Here is a 24,411-nt window from a genome sequence, read left to right as displayed (position 1 = left end):
AATGTCGCTGTCTGAACTGTGAATGCCATTAGGTTGATTTTAGAGAGCACTAAGGTCGATATTATTACACCCACAAAGCGAGTCGGCATAGTGCCAAGTTTGAATTCAAAAGGTCGGATCATGCTAGTGTGGAAACAGCAATTATTTACATTGACTTTATTGGCCTCCAGAGGTGTCCCATATGTATTACACAATGCCCCACTATTGTCCGCTCTGGCCACTTACATCTCCGTTGCTCTCCAGAGCCGTGTCTACACATGCACTCTACTTCGAAGTAGTGGCACTAACTTCGAAATAGCGCCCGTCATGGCTATACGTGTTGGGCGCTATTTCGATGTTAACATCGACGTTAGACGGCAAGACGTCGAAGCCGCTAACCCCATGAAGGGATAGGAATAGCGCCTTACTTCGACGTTCAATGTCGAAGTAGGGACTGTGTAGTCGTTGTGCATCCCGCAACTTCGAAATTGCGGGGTCCTCCATGGCGGCCATCAGCTGAGGGGTTGAGAGACGCTCTCTCCAGCCCCTCAGCTCAATGGTGGCCACGTGGAGCGGCCCCTTAAAGGTCCCCACCCCCTCCCTTTCTGTGCAGGAAGCTGAGAGCGCATGCAGGCAGCAGCAATAATACGCGGCTCGCCTGCACGCTCCTCCGCAGCCACCCACACCCCCACCCAGTGCGATGGCCACCCGGAAGCCCCCCCGGCGCCCTGAGGGAACCCCCCCGAAGGGGAGCCAGGGTTCCCAGGGCAGCCAGGGCAGGAGCCAGGCCGGGAAGCGGCAGCAGGGCCCCTCCTGGACGGAGGCCGAGCTTCGTGACCTGCTGGGGCTCTGGAGCGAGGAGGTGGTGCTCCAGGTAATGGGGAGCAAGAAGCGGAACGCAGATGCGTTCGCTCAGCTGGCCGAGGGCCTGGCCGCCCGGGGTCACCCTGCCCGCACTCCGGACCATGTCCGAAGTAAAGTCAAGGAGCTGCAGCAGGGTTACGCCCGGGCCCGGGATGCGGCCGGCCGATCTGGGGCCGCCCCCGTCACTTGCCCCTTTTACAGGGAGCTCAGGGACATCCTGGGCCCCCGGCACACCTCCTCCCCTCCGGCCACGCTTGACATCTCGGCTGAGGAGCCCCAGCAGGCCCCAGAGCCAGAGTCCGCCCCGGAGGCAAGCCCGCACCCCGGGCCCCCCCCCCGGGGCACTGGAGCAGGAGGAGGAGGAGGAGGGGGACTCCTCATCCACTGAGACGGGGCTCCAGATCCTCCTCCTGCCATCGAGGAGCAGCAGCCGGGCGTCCGCCCCCCCGGGTGTCCCCCGACCATGGGAGTGGACCTACAGGTATGTACCCCCCGGTGTACACCCCCGGGGTTGAGGGGCGGGGGGAATAGATATGTGGCCAGGGCCCTCCACATGCCCAGATGACCATGGCCCCAAGGACAGCAGTGGCATGTCCCTCACAGGAGTGCATCAGCCCCTTCCCCCCGCCCCCGCATGACAGTGCCATGCCCCATCCCCTGGGCAGGGGGGAGCGGAACCTCTAGGGTCCCCGGGGAGGAGGGGGTGGGACACCCAGCAGCAGCAGCAGCAGCATGTGATGGAGTGGGGGGAGTGCAAATGCGAGTCTCAGGCTAGATATGAGCAACAAGCTGAATAGCTCCCAGTGGCTAAGGATGATCCTGGGGCTACAACTGGCAGGTTACACCTCTGCCCTGAACAAAGAGGAGGGAGGAGCTGAGCTGGGTTTGAATCGGGGGCCGCAGTTAGAGGCTAGGGGAAGGGAGAGCTGGAAGGCAATCAGCCTGAGGAGGGGGAAAGCTACACCCCAGAGGGGCACCCCTTGGGGTCTTCTCCCCAGGACGGGTTGGAAGGACTGTCTCTGACTGCTGTACTGTCACTTCTGGGAGAAACTGGGCATCTGTTGCCTAAGAAACCTCTCCTGTCAGACCCTGCTGAGTGAAGTGATAGTCACCCCCGCCGGGGGACGGGGTGCAGTGCAGGGGGACCCTTGAACCCCATCACAGCAGCATCTCCCGGGGATGGGGATGGGGAACCTGCAGCACAGGGGTGGGGGGACAAGGGCCACGGCTCGGGGCCCACACTAACGCCTGTCTCCACTCTTCTTCCCCCCCTCCTGTGTTCCGCAGCTGCACCATTGGAAGGACGAGAGAGCGCTGGCGAGGCGTCAGTGGTCCTGGAATCCCCTCCGGGGCCATCGCTCCAGGCCAGCCCCTCGGCGGAGGACCGACCGGCCCCACAGCGGGCAAGACAGCGGACCCAGCACCAGCTGCTGCCGACGGACCCCCAGCTGCTGGCCCTCCACCGCCGGCAGGTAGAGGTCGCGGAGCAGCGCCTGCGGGTGGAGCAATGCCACCTCCACCTCCAGGAGCAGGCGCTGGCCTGGCGCCAAGAGGCATGGGGGGCCTACATGGAGATATTCAACCGCATAGTGGACTACCTGGCCCCCCATGCCGCGCCGGCCGCCGCTGCGCCTGCCCTGACTGCTCCACCCACTGTGCCACCCGCTGCTCCGCTCATTGCCGCGCCGTCCGCCGTCACCCCGCCACCCGCCACCGAGGGCCGTTCCACTGAGGGAGACCTGGGGACAGCTGACACTCGCCGGACGTATCTGCCGGTCCGCCCGGCCCCCAGCCAGCCCTGGACAGGGCTGCGGCCGAGGCAGGGCTCCCGGCCGCCCACCTCCAGTGCCGGACTATAGGGGCGTGGGGCCCAGGACGTGCCCCCCCCCCCTTGCATATAGTTGGTATTTATTTATTTGTGCCCCCCGTTTGCCCAGTCCCCCCCCATGTAAATAGTTCTCCCCTTCCTTGTTATCCCTGGGTTTTTTTGTTAATATGTATGTACACTTTTCATATTTAAGTTAGTTAGAAGTTCCTGTATATAGTCTGTATTAGTTAGTTATAGAATAGAGTTGGAAGTAAACCAGTTTGATTTCACAAACAAGTGTCTGCTTTTATTTGTGCAGGAAAAGTGTGTGTGGGGGGTGCTGTTGGGTGCTCCGTGGTGTGGGCGTAGGGGCAGGGAGTGTTGTGGAGGATGGGGGGGGCGCAGTGGGAGGGCGCAGTGGGGGGGCTGGCAGCATTCACCCTGCAGCCTCATTGAAGTGGGCCCACAGGGCCTCCCGGACCCAGGTCTCTTCGGGATCCACCTGGCGACTGGGGGCAGCGGGTGGCTGCACAGCGGCCCTGCTGGCCTCCACAGCCCAGCCCTGAAAAAAGGCCTCCCCCTTGCTCTCCACCAGATTGTGTAGGGCACTGCACGCGCCCACAATCTGGGGGATGTTGGTGGGGCCCGCATCCAGGCCGGTGAGGAGACATCTCCAGCGCCCTTTGAGGCAGCCAAATGAGCGCTCCACCACCTGGCACGCGTGGTTCAGGCGCTGGTTGAAGCGCTCCTGGCTGGCAGAGAGATGGCCCGTGTACAGGTGCATAAGCCAGGGCCGCAGTGGGTACGCCACATCTGCGATGACGGAGAGGGGCATGGTGGTGTCCCCCACAGGGCTCTCCCGCTGGGGGATGTAGGTCCCCGCCTCCAGGTGGCGGCACAGGCCAGAGTTCCAGAAAACCCGGGCGTTGTGGGTGCTGCCAGGCCAGCCCACATAAATGTCCTGGAAACGGCCCCGGCTGTCCACCAAGGCCTGGAGGACCACTGAGTGGTAGCCCTTCCGGTTTATGTAGCGTCCTCTACTGTGCATCGGGGCGCAGATGGGGATGTGAGTCCCATCCAGAGCCCCGAACCAATTGGGGAAGCCCAGGGTGGCAAAGCCCGTGATGGTGGCATCCAGGTCCCCCAGCCTCACGAGCCTGTGGAGGAGCATGGCGTTGATGGCGCGCACGACCTGCAGGGGAAGTACATGGGAGAGCACCAATGAGGGGTGAGCAGGGTGTGTGTGGCCCTCCCCTGCCTGGGCCCCCCTGCCCTGCCCTTTCCTGCCCAGGCCCCCATGCCCTCCCCTGCCCTCCCCTCCCCTCCCCGGGCCCCCCTGCCCTGCCAGGGCTGCCTCCCCCCTCTCCCCCCATGGGTCCTCTTACCTCCATGAGGACAGCCCCGACGGTGGCCTTGCCGACGCCAAACTGCTGGCCCACGGATTGGTAGCTGTCTGGAGTGGCCAGCTTCCAGACAGCGATGCCGACCCGTTTCTCCACAGGGAGGGCACGCCGCATGGCGGTGTCCTGGTGCCTGAGTGCGGGGGTGAGCCATTGGCATAGCTCCATAAATGTCTGCCGGCTCATTCTAAAGTTCCTGAGCCAGCGGTCATCATCCCACTCCCCAAGCACCAGCCGCTCCCACCAGTCGATGCTGGTGGGGTAGCTCCACAGCCGTCGGCGTGTGCAACGGGGGGGGTCGGGGTGCTGCAGGGTTGGGGGTTGAGTCCTCCTCCCCTGCGGGCCGCTCCTCCTCCTGTGTGGCAAGGAGGTGCTCAGCTGCCTCCCACATGGCATGGAGCAGGGCGAGCCCTGCTCCTGCAGGGGCAGCTGGGTGGACCTCTGGCTACTGCTACTGCTTCTGGGGGTCCATGACTGCGTCACCCGAGGTCTGCGTGCCTATGGTTCTGCAGACCGCGTGCTGTGCAGGCTGAGTGTGTCTGGGAGGGGCCCTTTAAGGGAGCGGCTAGCTGTTGCCCCGGAAGCAGTAGCCCGCCCTGTGACCCTGTCTGCAGCTGTGCCTGGCACCCCTGTTTCGATGTGTGCTACTTTGGCGTGTAGACATTCCCTCGCTGCGCCTATTTCAATGTGGTGCTGCGCAACATCGATGTTGAACATCGATGTTGCCAGCCCTGGAGGACATGTAGACGTTATTCATCGAAATAGCCTATTTCGATGTCGCCACATCGAAATAGGCTACTTCGCTATAGGCTTCACGTGTAGACGTAGCTCAGGTGCGCAGGAAGTAGGTAACAGAAAACCCACAAATTTGAATTCCACACCAGGAAACCTGGGAAATTGAAGAGGGCACTTGGGTCCATTTGAATTCATTTGTTTATTATCAGAGCAGCGATCATGACCTAGGAAAAAATTGCCCTGTCACAGGGTGGTGGCTTCTTCCCTGCACAGAACATAGCAGGAGAGTTTGAGATTTTTTTCCTCTGTTGCCACCACATGACAGCTAGGCTGTGGGGATCGTGCTTGTATGAGAGGCCATGAAACCTCTCCCATTCACATTTATACAGGTGCAGCCCCTGCTCCCCCTCAGGCACCATGCAGTCAGGGTCTATCTACCTCCCAACCATTTCACGTGGCTAGCCTCCAACCCAGTAAAAGCACATGCCTGAGATTCAGTGCAGACCATGTTGCCAGACAGTACCATGTCCTGGGTTGTGAGTGGTGAAGGCTCCAAAGGTGGGAAAGGTTTTCGGGGTCTGTCTGTCACCAGGGGGAAGTCTACCCCACACAGCAAAGATTTCAGGGGCTGGGTGTTGATGGGTAACAGATTACAGCTTGTGATATCCAGCACCCACACATTCAACGGGATTCCCCACAACATTCCTCCTAGAATGCAGGGGGCAGCCCCCACAGTCATAGGTATTCAGGGCGGCCCCCACACCCCACCCCGCAGGAGGAAGCCCCTGAAGGGAATATCTCAACTGGCCCTTCAACCAATTTCCCCCATAAATTACATCCCTCCTGGAGTGTGGGTGGGGGAGAATCCCCAACAGTCATAGACATTTGGAGCTGGCCCCCTGCCAGAGATAGCTGCTGAAGTGACCCTGTCAATTGGCCCTTCAACCAGTTCCCCCATGACATCCCTTATTGAATGTGGGGAGGCTGGGTAGCACAAGCTGTAATCTGTTCCTGTAATATTTTCAGAGAGGATGTTTCTGGTAGAAGTCATAACATTCTGGCCATGCAGAGGAGTTATCAACATGGGGAAAGTGGCTGGGGGGCCAGATGAGATGGCACAGAGTCATTGTGGCATATGGGTATGACAGTCCCCTACCTGGCACGATAGTTGGCTGATGAGGCAAAAGTTGTACCTAAAGATGTTCCTTCTACAGGGGAAAAGCAGCTGAGCACCCAATTTAGATGGTTCAGTCACCTTCTGAAGCCAGCCTACTTGGTTTTCTTTTGCCTGGCATTCCCTACTTTTCCTTCTGAAAAAATAGCCGTTTGCTTTCCACAGGAGGGGAATGAGAGCAGTGCAATGTGACAAGATGACATCACATACATACAACCACTTGTGGGGCATTTTTTTTCCCATACTGCACCAGTGAAAAAATATACAATGCTGCAGGGCTGAGGGAACAGTTGGATAGGTTCCCACAATGCACTGCTGTCTCAGTCAATGTTTGGCAATTCATTGTGGCAGCACTAACTCAACTTTGTGGGGACTTTGTGGGGAGGTGAGAATACTCAAAATTGAATATATAAACCCAGCATTATAAAATCAAATTTAATAAAATCAAATTTATATTGCAGTGTAGACATAGGCTAAGAAAAGAGGAAGTGTTTCGGCAAGTGATGCTGAAGGTAGAAAATTTAGAAATGTACTGTCTTTTTTTAAAGGTGAGAGCATGAATTAGCAATTAGATAGGGAATGATTGTCAGGAATGCTGGGTTCTAATACACTTAGCTCTTTTACTGGCTTGTGACCTTGAGCAATTTTCATAATCTGTGAGCTAAATGGGTATACTACTACAGTACTTACCAAAAAAGTGCCTTGTGAGCTTGAATTTGTTGTAAAATGCTTAAATTAGATCTTTGGGGGAAGTGTGTTATATCAGAACTCCATTTCTTTCATGCTTTGGACTGCATCAGTTACCTTTGACTGTGTAGATTTTGTTCTGTGATCAACAAGGTACCAAACAAGATGGAAGAATAGCAGCACTTCATTAACTAATGCTTTCCCTGTCTAATTTTATTTTATCTTGCGTACATTGGAACAGAGAAGGTCAAATCTGTGCTCCAAAGCATCATACACAGGATAATACCAGTCAGTGAGAATTAACATGCTAAAAATTCATCTTCACTCTAGAAGTGTAGCTGATGAAGACTGGGGCAGATCCTTACCTGGTGTAGATTCCCATAGCTCTGCTGCACTCAATAGATGTATGGCATTTCACATCAGCTGAAAATTTGTTCCCAGATTCTAGCATGCAATACTCCATCTTGATCTGAAAAGCTCACTTGCTGGTGTCTCTCAAAGCTATATCTGCATATTTAAGATGGAGATTATTATTGTTTGGATGTGATGTCTGTGTGCTCAGCACTGTGCAACCACAGAGTCCTCTACTCCAGAGAGTTTTTAAACTAAGAGCCCAATCCCGTAACACAGGGGTTCTTAACCTTTTTGTCCTCACACCTCCCATCCTTCCCTATATTAATCAATGAACCAATCAAGACATAATTAAGATGATAAAGGGATTTTATTTATATCCAATTCCTCACATACACAAAAAATATAAAAATAAACAAATTAAAAAGTTCTTCAGACCAACTTAATGAGATGGCTGTTGCTGCTTTCGGTCAGTAAGGACAGAAATTTGAGGGACAGTCTTGGACAATGCTAGGTGCATGTCATGCCTGGCATCCAACTGACTTCTAGCCTCTGTCTTCACACTAACCAATGTTGAAAATCCAGATTCACAGAGATAGGTTGTAGTAAATGGGATCAAGGCTGAAAGAGCTTTCTTTGCCAAAACTGGGTAGGCAGCTATCTGAGAGCACCAAAATTCATTAAGATTTTGATTGGAGAATCCTTGCTTCAGCAAAGCTTTGCTCTGCAAATCGATGAGGTCTCCTTCTGCATGTCAGCATCATCCATCAAGTCCAAATTCAAGGTGAAAGGGTTTCAAATCCACTCATCATTTTTCAATTCGTCTTTAACAAAGTTATCATCAAAAGAGTCCATAAGATTTTCCAGATGCCTCAAAATATCACCTTGAATCCAATCTGGGACTCTCTCTAACAAACCCTCTCCGGAGAGAAGAACATTTTCCAGAGTAGGAAAATTTGCATAATTGTTCTTCACCACGCATCTCTTCCAAAGATCCAGTTTTTGCTGGAAGGCAACATTCTTCTCATTTGCATCCAGAATAGTCACTTTTTACCCTTGAAGTGAAATGTTGAGGTCATTCAATTGTGAGAATATATCTGCAAGATAGGCCAATGACACAATGAAACCTTGGGTTTCAAACTCTTCACACAGTTTGTTTTCCTCTTCTCAAAGAAACATGGCTATCTCAATTCTAACTTCCATAACACGAGTGAAGACTCTTCCATGTGAAAGCCAGAGTACAGTACTTCATGAGCAGCTCCAACTTCTTGGCAGAATATTTTTAAGAGTCTGTGGTTCAAAGCTCGAAACCAGATGAAGTTCACTGCTTGAACAGCGGGATCCATGGCTGATTTCAGTCTTGGAGAAAGAGTTTTTGACACCAACTCATGATGATGTAGAAAACAGTGGATGACCTCCACCTGTGGGGCCTCCACCTGCACCAAAGCTCCAAAGCCAGATTTCTTCCTCAGCATGGATGTGCACCATCAGTGCATATTAAGCCCAATTTCGCCTTCCAGTCCAGTCCATTTTTTGAAAAGAACTCGTCAATTAGCTGGTACGCATCAGCAGTTTTTGTGGTAGCCAACAGGAGTTCACAGAACAAAAACCCTTCTTTGATGCATGTTTCATTGGCGTATCTCACGAAAGCCAAGAGTTGACTGCATTGAGCCTAACCAGTACTTTCATCCAACTGAAGTCCAAAGGGCAGAGTCACTTTCTTGAGTTCCTCCATGAGTTGATCCAAAATATCAGATGACATATCCAAAATTCGACAACTGATGTCGTTTGACAGAGGTATTTCAGCAATCTGTTTCCTCTGTTGCTTTCAGAGAACTTTCACAATTTGAAGGTCACAAGGCCTGATCAGAGTCTCATCAATTGTGTGAGGCTTTCCATTCTTTGGGATGAGATATGCCATTTTGTACTAGGCCTCAAGGAGGGGCTTCTGAGTATATCCAAAACCCAACTTGGGTAAAGTGTCTGATGAGTGGAATCGAGTTTTCTTTTGCTTCAGCAACTCCAGCGAGTCTCCGGAATTTGCGGGGTGCACATTTGCGAAATGCTCTCGGAGTTTGGCAGGCCTCATGTTATCATTACAGAGAACTTTTGCACATAAAAAGCACTGAGGTTTTTCTAGTTCCATCACAGTCAAGACAGCACGTGAACCCAAATTTCACATAATCCTCACTGTATTTCCTTTTCTTTGACATTTTCTCATCTTCTTGAGGGGGGACAAAAATGTAAACTAAACTATCGATCGTGGTAGAGTTAAATGCAAAAACAGCTACGCGGGCCGAAGACAGACTGCTAACTGAACCAGTGCAGGTGGGCAAAGTACACGACAACGTGGCACGACGCAAGAGAAGGCGGTATGCCTGACCTTGAACAGGCATAATCGAAGCGTAGGATGTGTGTGAAGATTGCAGTAATTCTATAAAGGTGCAATATTGCATGACCTAATTTTTTAAAAGTGTCAGCCTTGAGGGAAAAAAAATCACCTCTTGTTGCATCAGCCAATCAAAGTGTAACACTGTTAGCAAGATGTTAGTTTCTGTCATAATCAGTTTAAAGCAGTTTGGAATATGGTCAAATAGTTCTAATGATAAAAGCAGACATTCACTTAAGTATCCGATCTCACTCCAATTTCCCCTATATTTAATTAATAAGCAATTAATGTTAATAATTTTAATTCATAATATTAATTATAAAGAATTCTAAACTTTAGAATTTTATGCAGTGAGAAACCAACTGCGATAAATTTTCTGGGAGGCACCTCACACCTCCCTTGTATCCCCTCTGCACGTCCCTTGCAGAGGTGCACCCCACAGGTTAAAAACCCCTGCTGTAAAGCTACTGGGCGTATTGTTTACAATGAGCAGTCCCACTCTAATCAATGAGACTAGTCATGAGGGTAAGTGCAAGCATTTGTGAATCAGATCCTACATGAGACACTGAAAATACAATTCAATTATCCATGGACTAAAAACCCAATCTCAAAGCTCTTCAGGCATTTTCCTTTTTTGTGTCATCTTTACCTATTTATGAAATCATCTGGTTAATTATCAGACATCACAGAAGTATTTTTGATGATTGCAAAAGTGTGGTCTTTTGTCCCGAATAAAATATCTTGTTTTATCAATTTAGCTGCAGCCAGAGAGTGCCCGTCTCCTTAGCTCTGCTTTTTTGAAGAATTTACTGCAAGTCCGAAGGGAAGGACTTTACTTCAAGGAGAAGTATTATAAATGCGTCCGAGCAGATAACTGCTCCATCTATCTTAAAAATGTAAGTTGCTAATGTTTATGGCAAGTAAGCCTAAGCACTGAAAGAAAGTATTTACTATGTTTCTTCTTTCCTACACACATCTCCTATGTATGTTCACACCCACATCAATTAGAAGTTAAAAAAAATGTTGGCACCTTTCTATCCACAGCCCCTTTACAATATATGGAGCAAACTAATGCACAGCACATTTCTACAAGGAAAAGGGTAAACACAATAACCTGAATTAAACAAAAATTAGGGCTGCCGATTAATCACAGTTAACTTGCATGATTAACTCAAAAATTAAAATTAAAGTCAAAATAAAGACAGTGGACTTCAGGAAGGCACACTTTAGTAAACTCAGACAGCTGGTAGGTAATGTCCAATGGAAAGCAAGACTACAAGGAAGACAGTTGGAAATTTTTTAAAGGGACATTACTAAGAGTGTAAAAGCAAACAATTCCTCTGCATAGGAAGGCTAGGAAGCATGGCAAGAGACCAGTTTGGCTTAACCAGGAGATCCTGAATGACCTAAAAATCAAAAAGGAATTGCATAAAAAGTGGAAATTAGGTGAAAGTACAAAGGAGGAATATAAACAAATAACACAGGAATGAAGGTGCAAAAGTAGAAAGACAAAAGCACAAAATGAGCTCAATATAGCTCGAGACATAAAGGGAAACAAGAAGACATTCTACAAGTATATTAGACATAAAGGGAAACAAGTAAACATTCTACAAGTATATTAGAAGCAAGAGGGAGACCAAGTACAGGGAGGCCCATTGCTCAATGAAGAGGGAGAAACAATAACAGAAAATGTGGAAATGGCAGAGGTACTTAAGAATTTCTTCATTTTAGTTTTCACCAAGAAGGTTGATGGTGATTGGATGCCTAACAGTGAATGGTAGTGGAAATGGTATGTGTCAAGATGTTAAAATAGGGAAAGAAAAAAAAGTTAAAAATTACTTAGAAAAGTTAGACGTCTTGGAGACATCTAGAGGGCCTGATTAAACGCATCCTAGAATACTAAAGGAGCTGATAGAGGAGATGTCTGAGCCACTAGCTATGATCTTGAAAAGTCATAGAAGTTAAGAGATACTCCAGAAGACTGGAAAAGGGCAAATATAGGATCCACCTATAAAAAGAGAATCAAGGACAACCCAGGAAATTACAGACTAGTCAGTTTAACTTCAGTGCCAGAAAAGATAATGGAGCAAATGATTAAGGAATCTATGTCCAAACATCTGGAAGACAATAGGGTGATAGGTAACAGCTTGGATTCGTCAGGAACAAATCATGTCAAACCAAACTGGTAGCTTTTTTGTAGAATAACAAACCTTGGAGATAAAGGGGAAGCAATGCAGGTGGTATACCTAGGCTTTAGTAAAGCATTTGATACAGCATCACATGAACTTCTTGTCAGTAAATTAGGGAAATGCAAGTCCTACCCTTTCAGCACAGTAGGCAGGGAGCCAGAGGAGTGAGCAGCAGCAGCAGCTCCTTAAAGAGCCACATTTGGCTCTGAGCTGCCCAGCTGGCTTTTAAAAATGGCAGCAATGAGGGAAAAAACACTTTCATCAGTGACAGAAGCACTTACACTTTGGTGCTACAGCTGTACACTACAGGGTCCAGCTTGATGTAGCACCACAGCTGTCACCACTGTAGAGCATCCTGAGATCTTGACAGAGTGCATCTATGTACACAGACTAGGGAGTTCAGAAGGGAAGTAATACTTCAGAATTGAAAGGGACTTGTAATATCACAGAATATTAGGGATGGATGAGACCCTGGGAGGTCATCTAGTTCAACCCCCTGCTAAAAGCAGGCCCAACCCCAACTAAATCAATCCAGCCACAGCTTTATCGAGCCTGGCCTTAAAAACTTCTAAGGATGGTGGTTTCACCACTTCCCTATGTAATCCATTCCACTGCTCTACCACTCCTCCCAGCAAAGTACTTGTCTGAAAGAGAATTTGATTTTTAAAGTTCAGGCTTTTCTCTTTTGGCTAGATATCAGTAATCATTGGTACTAACTGTGAAAGCAGCTGCCAGACCATGCCAAAAGAGAAGAGCCTGAACTTTAAAAATCAAATTCTCTTTAGCTACGTCTACACGTGAAGCCTACATCGAAGTAGCTTATTTCGATGTAGCGACATCGAAATAGGCTATTTCGATGAATAACGTCTACACGTCCTCCAGGGCTGGCAACGTTGACGTTCAACATCAACGTTGCGCAGCACCACATCGAAATAGGCGCTGCGAGGGAACGTCTACACGCCAAAGTAGCACACATCGAAATAAGGGTGCCAGGCACAGCTGCAGACGGTCACAGGGCGGACTCAACAGCAAGCCGCTCCCTTAAAGGGCCCCTCCCAGACACACTTGCACTAAACAACACAAGATCCACAGAGCCGACAACTGGTTGCAGACCCTGTGCATGCAGCATGGATCCCCAGCTGCAGCAGCAGCAGCCAGAAGCCCTGGGCTAAGGGCTGCTGCACACGGTGACCATACAGCCCCGCAGGGGCTGGAGAGAGAGCATTTCCCAACCCCTCAGCTGACGGCCACCATGGCGGACCCCGCTATTTCGATGTTGCGGGACACGGATCGTCTACACGTGCCCTACTTCAACGTTCAACTTCGAAGTAGGGCGCTATTCCCATCCCCTCATGGGGTTAGCGGCTTCGACGTCTCACCACCTAACGTCGATGTTAACATCGAAATAGCGCCCAACACGTGTAGCCGTGACGGGCGCTATTTCGAAGTTAGTGCCGCTACTTCGAAGTAGCGTGCACATGTAGACACGGCTTTTCAAACAAGTACTGTTGTATTTGCAAAACATGAAGTCACACATTTACATTTATTTTTCACCCTATTTGAAGGAGCAACTCTAGCTACCGTAGCTCTTCATGGTAGTCTGCCTATAAAGATGCCTCTTTATCTGGAATGCAATCACAGATTTGACCATTACTATAATTGCACTTGTTTAAGACAAAAGAGATTAACCAGGATTATGTGAACAGATGTTTCTCAAGCAAGTAATTCCTCATCTCTAACTTTATACTGCATTTCTTAGAATAATTTGATTGTTCCTGGATCAAGAGAAAAGCACTGTACATAAATTCTATTGCATAACACTTCACAAGACATACAGAAATGTCAGTGTGCTCTGTCCTTATTAAACTGAATTTGTACATTTCTTTAACAAAGGCTCATCTATGTGTCTTTTAGAAAGTGTAAAAATCTAAAAAATAAATAAAGGCAGAAAATTCAGGCTATAACTACCTATATTTTCCTAAGGAGTTTGAGGGTTAGTGTTATACGGGGGTTTACATCCACTACAGGACATGTTGCATGGACAAAGTCTGCTTCTACACTTTGGTATGGGAACTGTCTGTAAATGTAAACACATATAGGCAGGTACTGAAATACTCAGGCTAGCCCTGTGGGTGTCAGATACCAAATCAGTGGTTCCCAGGCACAAGGTGCAGAGTTCAGAAGGAAGCTGTGTTTGGCTAGAAGTCCCCAGGCAAGACATAGTCCACTCAGATGTGTCCTCAGGGGGGTAACAAGGAAACCATGGATCTCATCTCCACACTCCACATGATGGATGGTTTTGGCTACTCAGCACATACTTCACACCTCCCCACCCCTTCTGTCAGTCCTGCAGGCACCCCAGGGGCTGGCCTGGCCGCCGCCTACTTGCCACAGAGCGGCCAAGGCTGCTCAGGACCATGATGGAGGGGTGACTCTGGTGCACCTTCTGCAGGAAGGAGCCCAGCTGCTCACTGATATGGTAGCCAAAGTCCAGGGTGCACAGCAGCAGGAAGAACAGCGCCAGGCACAGGCTGCCCACCTCCTTCAAGCAAACAGAAGCTGGTCACACAGGGGCTGCCTCTCCCTCAGTGCCTCCTGGTCCCCCTGCCAGGCACTCGCTCAAACTGGCCACTCCCCCACCCCCATTCTCCTGTGGGGCTGATGTTACCCTGCCCAGACTCCGCGCAACTCAGCATCCCAGGCCGTGCTCCTACCTGCATGGCTCTGCCTCCCTGCTGCACTGACCAGCTCTGTTCTGAGCCCTGGGGACGGCTCTGCCCGATGACTGATGCGGCAGCTACCCAGTCAAGCCCCATGGCCCGTCTCTGGAGGAAGGGGTGCTGTTACTCCTGCTCTCCCGCTAGCGTCTGGGAAGCTCCAGATAGGGTATTGTCCCATTTACACTGATGCTGTGCAGCAGGAAGGGAGCCTCAAATGGCTCCTTAAAGAGCCATGTGCAGCTTAGGGCTGCCCAGACGTCTTTTAAAAATAGCAGCAGCAGGAAAAAAGACAGAACACCATTACATGGAGTTCTACCAGCAAAAAGCCCTGGTCATGTATAAAACCCATAATATTATATACATTTATATCAGCTATCAGTATCAGAATATATCTTGAAATAGGTTATAAAACAGCACTGTCTCTTCCTCAAGGTGACATGTCATGTAGTTAGTCTGTCATGTCCAACGATGTCTTGAGCTTGCACAGGCTCACTGGTTATGGACTCTCATGTAGCTGAGGAGTCCAAGCTTTGAACGGCAGGGGTGTTCACAGTGGGGGCAAGGGAATTGTCCTGGCTTTGTTGGTGCAGCTGCTGCTGTTGCTTTCTTCCTCTCACAAGCATCAATGAGGCATACACGTCGCTGCTGTTCAACGTTGTTATACGCGTGTAATACCAGAGCATTCCAGCCTGTTTGGTCTTTTGCATGCTGCTGTAGCTGATCTGGTTTTAAACCACCATGAGCAATGTTGGCCTTTATACAGTCTTTATATCTCTTGTACGCCCACCTTGATTCCTTTTGCCCTAGGAGAGTTCACCATAGAGAAGTTGCTTAGGGATTCTCAACTCCTCCATTCATATGACATGCCCTGTCCAGTGAAACTGGGCTTTCAGAATCATGGCTTCAGTGTTTGTGGTTCCTCCTCTGTCCAGGACTTCCAGGTTCATAACTCTGTCCTGCCATCGAATGTGCAGTACTGACCTCAGGCTGCATGCGTGGAAGCGCTCCAGCAGTTTTATATGTTTTCTGTACCAGGTCAAGGTTTCACAGCCATGCAGGAGACTGGTCAGGACTACAGCCTTGTACACTTTCAGTTTAGTGGACTGTCGGACAAGGTGACACACAACTTAAATATGCACCATAAATTGATAAATATTATATATGTATGTATATATGTACTCAAAAGAAACCAGCAACTTTTAAGCACTCTTCTCCTTTATCTAGGTGGATGGAGGTCTGATAGCAGTGAAAACAGATTTGTACATCCTGATTGCTACTTACTCCGAGGGCATGTATCCCAGCGTATGTGTGGAAGCTGTAGAGAAACTGGGTAATTACTTCTTGTGCATGTCTAAATGTAACTTGTAGAGATATACTAGAAGTGACAATCCAGTAACACAGACAATCCAGGGAGTTTTTGAAGAACGCTGTGGATGACTTCCTGGTACAAGTGCTGAAGGAACTGACCAGGGACCATGCACAGCTTGACCTGTTGCTCACAAACAGGGAGGAACTCGTAAGAGAAGGAGAAGTGGGTGGCAACTTGGCTGCAGTGATCTTGAGATAGTAGATTTCAGGATCCTGACAAAAGGAAGAAAGGTGAGCAGTAAAATACAAACCCTGGATTTCAGAAGAGCAGACTTCGACTCCCTGAGAGAAATGATGGGCAGGATCCCCTGGGAAGCTAATATGAAGTGGAAAGAAGTCCAGGAGAACTGGCAGTATTTTAAAGGCTTATTGAAGGTATAGGAACAAACCATCCTGATGCACAGTAAGAAAAGCAAATCTGATAGGCAGTCAGCTTGGCTTTCCAGGGAAATAATTGGCAAGCTTAAACTCAAAAAGGATGTGTATATGAAGTGGAAACTTGGACGGATGACTATGGAGGAATATATATATATTGCTTGACAATGCAGGGGCGTAATCAGGAAGGCAAAAGCACAAAGGCTGTGTCCACACTTGCAGTCTTCTTTCAAAAGAGGCATACAAATGAGAGAATTCAAAAATGCAAATGAGGTGTAGATTTACATATCTAATGCCTCATTTGCACATTCTCCTTTCAAAAGAAAAAAACAGTGTAGACGTGTCTCTATCGAAAGTAAACCCCATCTTCGAAAGAACCCTTCTTCCTATTTTGTTTCAAGAAGAAGGGTTCTTTCGAAGATGGGGTTTACTTTCAAAAGAGCCATGTCTACACTGCTTTTTTTCTTTTGCAAGGAGAATATGCAAATGAGATGCCAGATATCTTAGGCCTGTTAGAGACAACAGGCCTCTCACTCGGGGTCTCACGGTGTAATGCTGTGGCAAAAAGAGGCTAATGTGATTCTTATGACATTCTTATGTCTTTAAACTAGATGATCTCCAATATGGCTAATATTTAAAAAGACTTTTTAAAATATTTAAAAGGAATATTTAAAAAGAAATGGTTTTTGGATTTTTTCCTCCACAGCAGACTATTTCAGAGATAAGGAAAACTGAAATCTGAAAACAATTTAAAATGGATCAAGCTTATGAAGACTGGCATGTTAGAAAACCAAGCAAGCAGGACAATATCCATTATTCTGCAATATTCTAAGAGCATAATGAAGGCTGTAAAAGAAGGATAAGCGACAGCATGTGAATCCCACGAGTGGAGCCTAACAGCCCCCATAGTTCTCTGCTCTACCACCTTCAAGCACAAAAATTACAGTTCATAAATCTGTAGTGGCATTTGGGCTCTGGTTTGGAAGGGTTCCAAGGTCTAATATTTCAGCAATCTGAGCATCTCCTAAAAGGTGTAGAGTACCATCTATACACAGTGACTTCCTTTAATTTGAGCCTCTTCTCCACAGCTCCAATAGAGACTTGATGATCACTGGCACATTACATAATGAGGCCTCAAAACCTGTAACTTCATATCGAAAAGTACTGTTGGGCGATGTTCTCAAGAGACTGAGTTAAGGTGTTTTCATTTTATAACTATCTTTTTATTCGTGTGTGTGTGTGTGACCCACTCTCCTAGTAAAAAAGTAGCTAATTTTCTGACCTATGGGGCCTCTCTTACAGGGCATGTACCATACACACAGCATCAAAACTGAGTAGATTAATGAAATTTGTTACATTAACATGTAGTTCAAAGCAAGTTCACAGACTGTATCACATGCCATGGAATGTCTTGAATAACATACCATTTGTTGTATCCCTCTCTTTGCACTGCAATTGAAAGACACAGTCACGAAGTTTAAGGACAGAAAGGATCTACTCTGACGTCTTGTGTAGCACAGGCCATCACATTCCATCCAGCTATCCCTGCATTGAACCCAATAACTTGTGTTTGTCTAAAGCATAATTTCAAGAAAAGCCTCCTGTCTAGAACCAATCTCTGCGGACCTCCACTAGAAATTGCCATTCAGTGATGATTCTCTCTACCTTTTTTTCAGATCTGGCTTTATCAATAGTTAAAGCTACAATTTAGTCATGGATATTTTCAGTAAAAATCATGGATGGGTCATGGGCAATAAACAAAAATGTGTTTAAACATGACTTGTACAAAATACCACTGACTAAATCTTTGCTGGTGGGGGAGGGCAGGTGGAGAAGGTAAGGGACACTGCAGCAGGGTGGAACAGTCAATGGAATTTAGATTCTTAAATACCAAGTCAAAGGTAGAGGCCCAAGAACAGACAGGTGCATCCTGGAGGTGAATGCCTGGCTGAGTAAATGGTGTCGCCAGGAGGGCTTTGGCTTCCTTGACCACAGGATGCTATTCCAGGAAGGACTGTTGGCAGAAATGGCATTCACCTTTCGAGGAGAGGTAAGACCCTATTTGGACACAGACTGGCTAACATAGTGAGGAGGGATTTAAACTAGGTTCGACAGGGACAGGGAAGCAAAGCCCACAGGTAAGTAGAGAAGATGGAGACCTGGGAGATGGGTCATAAATGGGAGGGAGCACAGACTATAATGGCAGAGAAAAAGGAAGGTCAGGGTAAAACTGGAAGGCAAGATCAATATCTTAGATGCCTATATGCAAATGCAAGAAGTATGGGTAATAAGCAGGAAGAACTGGAAGTGCTAATAAATAAATACAATTATGACATTGTTGGCAACACAGAAACTTAGTGGGATAATACGCGATTGGAATGTTGGTATGGAAGGATACAGCTTGCTCAGGAAGGATAGACGGGGAAAAAGGGAGGAGGTGTTGCCTTACATATTAAAAGGTACACACTTGGACTGAGGTGGAGATGAACATAGGAAATGGATGTGTTGAGAGCCTCTGGATTAAACTAAAAGGGGTAAAAAACAAGGGTGATGTCCTGCTAGGAGTCTACTACAGGCCACCTACCGAGGTGGAAGAGGTGGATGAGGCTTTTTTAAAACAACTAACAAAAATCATCTAGGGCCCGCATTTGGTGGTGATGGGGGACTTCAATTATCCAGATATATGTTGGGAAACTAACACAGCAACACACAGACTCTCCAGTAAGTTCTTGGACTGCATTGGAGATAACTTTTTATTTCAGAAGGTTGAAAAACCTACCGGGTGGAAGCTGTTCTAGATCTGATTTTAACAAATAGGGAGGAACTGATTGAGAATCTGAAATTGGAAGGCTGCTTGAATGAAAGTGATCATGAAATCACAGAGGTCACAATTTTAAGGCAGGGTAGAAAGGAGAACAGCAAATTAGAGACAATGGATTTCAGGAAGGCAGATTTTGGTAAACTCAGAGAGCTGGTAGGTAGGGTCCTGTGGGAAGCAAGACTGAGGGGAAAAACAATGCAGGAGAGTTGGCACTTTTTCAAAGGGACATTATTAAGGGCCCAAAAGCAAGCTATACCGCTGCGTAGGAAAGATAGAAGATATGGCAAAAGACCACCTTAGCTTAACCAGGAGATCTTGTGTGATCTCAAAATAAAAAAGGAATCATACAAAAAAAAAGGAAACTAGGACAAATTAAAAAGGATGAATATAGGCAAACAACAGAGGAATGTGGGGGCAAGATTAGAAAGGCAAAGGCACAAAATGAGCTCAAATTAGCTACGGGCATAAAGGGAAACAAAAAGAATTTTTATAAATACACTAAAACCAAGAAGAAGACCAAGGCTAGGGTAGGCCCATTGCTCAGTGAGGAGGGAGAAACAGTAACAGGAAACTTGGAAATGGCAGAGATGCTTAATGACTACTTTGGTCTTCACTGAGAAGTCTGAAGAAGGAATGTGTAACATAGTGAATGCTAGTGGGAAAGGGGTAGGTTTAGAAGATAAAATAAAAAAAGAACAAGTTAAAAGTCAATTAGGAAAGTTAGATGTCTGCAAGTCACCAGGGCCTGATGAAATGCATCCTAGAATACTCAAGGAGCTGATGGAGGAGGTATGGGAGTCATTAGCTGTCTTCTTTGGAAAATCCTGGGAGACAGGAGAGATTCCAGAAGACTGGAAAAAGGCAAATATAGTGCCTATCTATAAAAAGGGGAATAAGAACAATGCAGGAAACTACAGACCAGTCAGTTTAACTTCTGTGCCAGGAAAGATAATAGAACAAGTAATTAAGGAAATCATCTGCAAACACTTGGAAGGTGGTAAGCTGATAGGGAACACCCAGCATGGATTTGCAAAGAACAAATCATGTCAAACCAAACTGATTGCTTTCTTTGGTAGGATAATGAGCCACGTGGATAAGGGAGACATGGTGGATGTGGTATACCTAGATTTTAGTAAGGCATTTAATATGGTCTTGCATGATATTCTTATCAATAAACTAGGCAAATACAACTTAGCTGGGGCTACTCTAAGGTGGGTGCAAAACTGGCTGGATAACCATACTCAGAGAATAGTTATTAACAGTTCTCAATCCTGCTGGAAAGGCATAACAAGTGGTGTTCTGTAGGGGTCTGTATTGGGACCAGTTCTGTTCAATATCTTCATCAACTATTTAGATATTGGCATAGACATTATGCTTATTAAGTTTTCAGATGATACCAAGCTAGGAGGGGTTGCAACTGCGTTGGAGGATAGGGTCAAAATCCAAAATGATCTGGACAAATTGGAGAAATGGTCTGAGATAAACAGGTTGAAGTTTAATAAAGACAAATGCAAAGTGCTCCACTTAGGAAAGAACAATCAGTTTCACACATAGGGAACGGGAAGCAACTGTCTAGGAAACAGTATGGCAGAAAGGGATCTAGGGGTTATAGTGGACCAAAAGTTAAATATGAGTCAACAGTGTGATGCTGTTGCAAAAAAAGCAAACATGATTCTGGGATGCATTAACAGGTGTGTTGTGAAGAAAACATGAGAAGTAATTCTCCCGCTCTACTCTGTGCTGGTTAGGCCTCAGTTGGAGTATTGTGTCCAGTTCTGTGCACCACATTTCAAGAAAGATGTGGAGAAACTGGAAAGGGTCCAGAAAAGAGCAACAAGAATGATCAAAGGTCTAGAGAACATGACCTATGAATAAAGGCTGAAAGAATTGGGCTTGTTTAGCTTGGAAAAAAGAAGATTAAGGAGGACACGATAGTGGTTTTCAGATATCTAAAAGGGTGTCATAAAGACGGAGAAAACTTGTGTTTCTTGGTCTCTGAGGATAGAACAAGAAGCAATGGGCTTAAACTGCAGCAAGGGAGGTTTAGGTTGGACATGAGGAAAAAGTTCCTAACTGTCAGGGTGGTCAAATGCTGGAATAAATTGGCTAGGGAGGTTGTGGAATCTCCATCTCTGGAGATATTTAAGAACAGGTTAGATAAATGTCTATCAGAGATGGTCTAGACAGTAGTGGTCCTGCCATGAGGGCAGGGGACTGGACTCAATGACCTCTCAAGGTCCCTTCCGGTCCTAGCATTCTATGATTCTAAGTCCCTTCTGAAAATGAGATTTAGGCTACTAAATCAGTTAGCTATTGTGATACAGAGTGCAGCAACAGCTAAATCCCTTTAAGATCAGGGACTAGAAAGTAATTCATCACCTTATGTGATACAAGTATACAAGTATATCGTTCTGCTGCTTTCCAATACAAATACAGGTATATTTTAAAAGTGTAATGGATTACTGTGCACAGAAACAAAAAATAAGGTGCATGTATAGCAAATCCTAGCACAATGAAGCAGGACTGTTTTTTCCTTTTAATTCAAACGGTTTTTATCTGATCTCCACAGTACAGGAACAACAATGCCGCTATGAATTACTCCATTAATGAGAGGAAATTAGAGCCTCAGCCTAATTACACCAATCAGGCTGAAATTCCTCTAATATCTACACATTCATCCTCTTGACATTACTGGATTTATGTGCATGCAGGAAAGACTTGCAACACCCTTCTGAATATAAGACAGTAAATATTATGTTTCCCATGAGCAAAGATCAAGTCTGAATAACACTTAGTTTATGTTAAAGACAAGAAGAATAATCAAAAGGAAAAGCACAATGTGGGTGATTCACTCTGTAGCAACAGCATTCCTGAACTGAATTAGCTGTCCAAAATGGACAAAGCCAATTGACAGGGAGAGACTGTAGGAATTTAAAGGTGCAGTAGATCAAAATAAACTCATAGCAGTTACTAACCTACTGTGCATGCACAAAAACCTGCAACGTTCACAACACTGGAAGAAGCAGAATCTCCTGCAGTATACCACGTAGCCTAGTATTGTATGTTGTGATCTCTACAGCACAAGAAAGGATTTTCAATTACTCATTGTATTCTGGAAACAATAGTGGTTATCCACTTATATAAGCAAAATAAGAAATATATAATTCCTGCTTATGTTTATACTAATGCAGACAAAGCAATGCCTGTACCTCAGACAATGGTTTTAAAGTGTACCAGAATGGATAAGGGTGATGTAGTGGGCTGTTACAGTGATACGCTATTATGGAGGCCTCAGGTCAAATGTAGCTTAGGTTAGAAATGATGTGATGCAGAGGTAACATGGGACAAGTGAGAATCAAGATTAAGCTCTCTGAGGCCTATATTGTATTACTCTGCACAGTACAAAAGAACAATGGCCCTCACTCTCAGTTGGAGCCTGGCCAGTACTACAAATCAAAGTCATTTTTAGAAGACCTTTGTTAGAATACTCTTAAAATCCATCTGCTACAAAGTCAGTTCACAGATGAAGTTACTATATGTATGAGAAACATGAGATCAGCCCAGATGAGTCAGATTTTTAAACAGCTGAGATATACTGTATACCAAGGTCTCACTGCATCTTGCAGTGCACCTTGTTTTAACCTAACCAGTAACAACAGTACACAAGAGAATGATCTTCCATTAGCACTATAGCACTCAACTGCAACCAAGATTTCTATAATATAGCATTCCATATATGGCTTAAATATTATAGCTCCCACATTTAATAGTCATAATATAAGAATGAAAGCTGTATGAATACATACCTTGTCCTTCTATAATACTCCAAAGCACAAAGGACGCAGAGGGATCCAAACAACTTTACTAAATATACACAACATACAAGGCCTGAATACATAATGTACACTGCTGTTCTAGTTTGGTTCCGGGTGGCTTCTCAAACATAGAACGCAGTGAATGCAACTAGAGGGTTCACAAACCATTAAAAGACATATTTCAGTGTCGTCTTCCACTTGCGCTGCCTCAGGCACATCCTTGGAACATCATGGAAAGACAGAGTGACCAACACCGCCATCCTCGAGCAAGCTGGAATCCCAACCATGCACACCCTCCTCAGGCAGCGTCGGCTCCGCTGGCTTGGCCACATCCACAGGATGAATGATGGAAGGATTCCAAAAGACATCCTGTATGGTGAGCTAGCCTCTGGCAACAGACCACCCGGACACCCCCAGTTGCACTACAAAGATGTCTGCAAGAGAGACCTCAGAGAGGTAGACATCGAGCTGGACAACTGGGAAGAACTAGCAGATGACCGCAGCAGATGGAGGCAGGGGTTACACAAGGGCCTTCAGAAGGGTGAGATGAGGATCAGACAGCTAACAGAGGAGAAGCGAGTGCACAGAAAGCACAATAAGGACTTGCCAGACACCCACCACATCTGCAAGAGATGCAGCAAGGACTGTCACTCTCGTGTGGGCCTTCATAGTCACAGCAGATGCTGTAAATGAAGTCCTCAATTGAAACTATAAAGGGCGTGATCCATAGTCTATGCAGACTGAAGGATGCCTACTACTACCTACACACAATACCCATAGAAAGCTGCACAGCACTGGCTGCCCAGAGACCATGGGCCTGTGTGACCATTGGAGCCCATCAGTACCAACTGGCAGAGGGCACACATACTGTGACTCCTATCAGGCCTGATAAACACATTGCATCAATACAGTTGTCATAATCTGCATCTAGTAGATATCCTGTAAGGTCTCATATGCAAACTGATGGCATGCTGGTCCCAAAAATCATTGGGAGGTGACAGTATGGAGTATATACAAGGAGTTATAGATTTCTACTTGCACATCTGAACCTTCGGGAGCCATTCACGGTCACACAGTTGGGGGCTCACAGAACTGAACCCCCATCTCCAGGGAATATTTTGCTCAACTCTAAAACTGTGGGAAGAATGGCAGCAACAGCACGGAAAAGAAAGCTCTAGAGGGGAGCGACTGCTATATAAAGCAGGAGTAGCTTAGCACCCCGATATCAACAGCCGCTCGGACAAAGCGTCTCACCCAAGACAGAAAGGGATGAATTCTAGGAAGTTAGTTAGAAGTGAACTGAAGTCAGCTGTAGTCAACCCTTTCTCCTTGCTCACACTGGTCCGCCTAGGGCGGCGGTAAGAACCGTCACACTTACGCCCAGCCTAAGCTGGGTTATAAATTCAAACGCAACCGGCAGAAGAGAGGGGGAGGCCGGTGGCAGGGTCCTGAGGTAGTGGGGGGGGGGTCAGGCCTAGCAAGGGGGGCGGGGTAAGGCAGGGAGAATGAAAGGGCTCTGCCGCGTAGGGTTTAGCGGGAGGGAGGGATCATGCAGGGAGTGGGCGGGAAAAGGGAGGAGCCATAGCGGAAGTGAAGGAGGAGCCGCAGGACTCTAAAGGGAGCACCGCTAGCGAGTGATTGCCGGCGACGCGCTAGCAGCTGAAGTCACATGATCCTTGCCGTCACTTCCCCTTCGTCGTCCCATTCCGGGTGCCGTACGACACTTCCCGTGCGCCG

The 24,411-nt window shown here is 47.1% G+C and overlaps 1 protein-coding gene across 2 annotated transcripts in view; it reads left to right on the top strand.

Annotated features, from left to right (window-relative positions):
* The window catches only part of PFN4 (profilin family member 4), a 31,049-nt gene extending 13,324 nt beyond the window's left edge, over positions 1–17,725 (top strand). For both annotated transcript variants that reach the window (XM_074988992.1, XM_074988993.1), the window contains 3 exons: positions 10,145–10,282; positions 15,520–15,625; positions 16,745–17,725. In XM_074988992.1, coding sequence (XP_074845093.1) covers positions 10,145–10,282; positions 15,520–15,625; positions 16,745–16,773 — 273 coding nt within the window. In that variant the 3' untranslated portion in view covers positions 16,774–17,725. The remainder of the gene's footprint in view (positions 1–10,144; positions 10,283–15,519; positions 15,626–16,744) is intronic.
* The last annotated feature ends 6,686 nt before the right edge of the window (positions 17,726–24,411 follow it).

This window comes from Carettochelys insculpta, chromosome 3 (assembly GCF_033958435.1).
Source record: "Carettochelys insculpta isolate YL-2023 chromosome 3, ASM3395843v1, whole genome shotgun sequence".
Lineage (NCBI taxonomy): Eukaryota > Metazoa > Chordata > Testudines > Carettochelyidae > Carettochelys > Carettochelys insculpta.
This window is presented reverse-complemented; position numbering and strand designations above follow the sequence as displayed.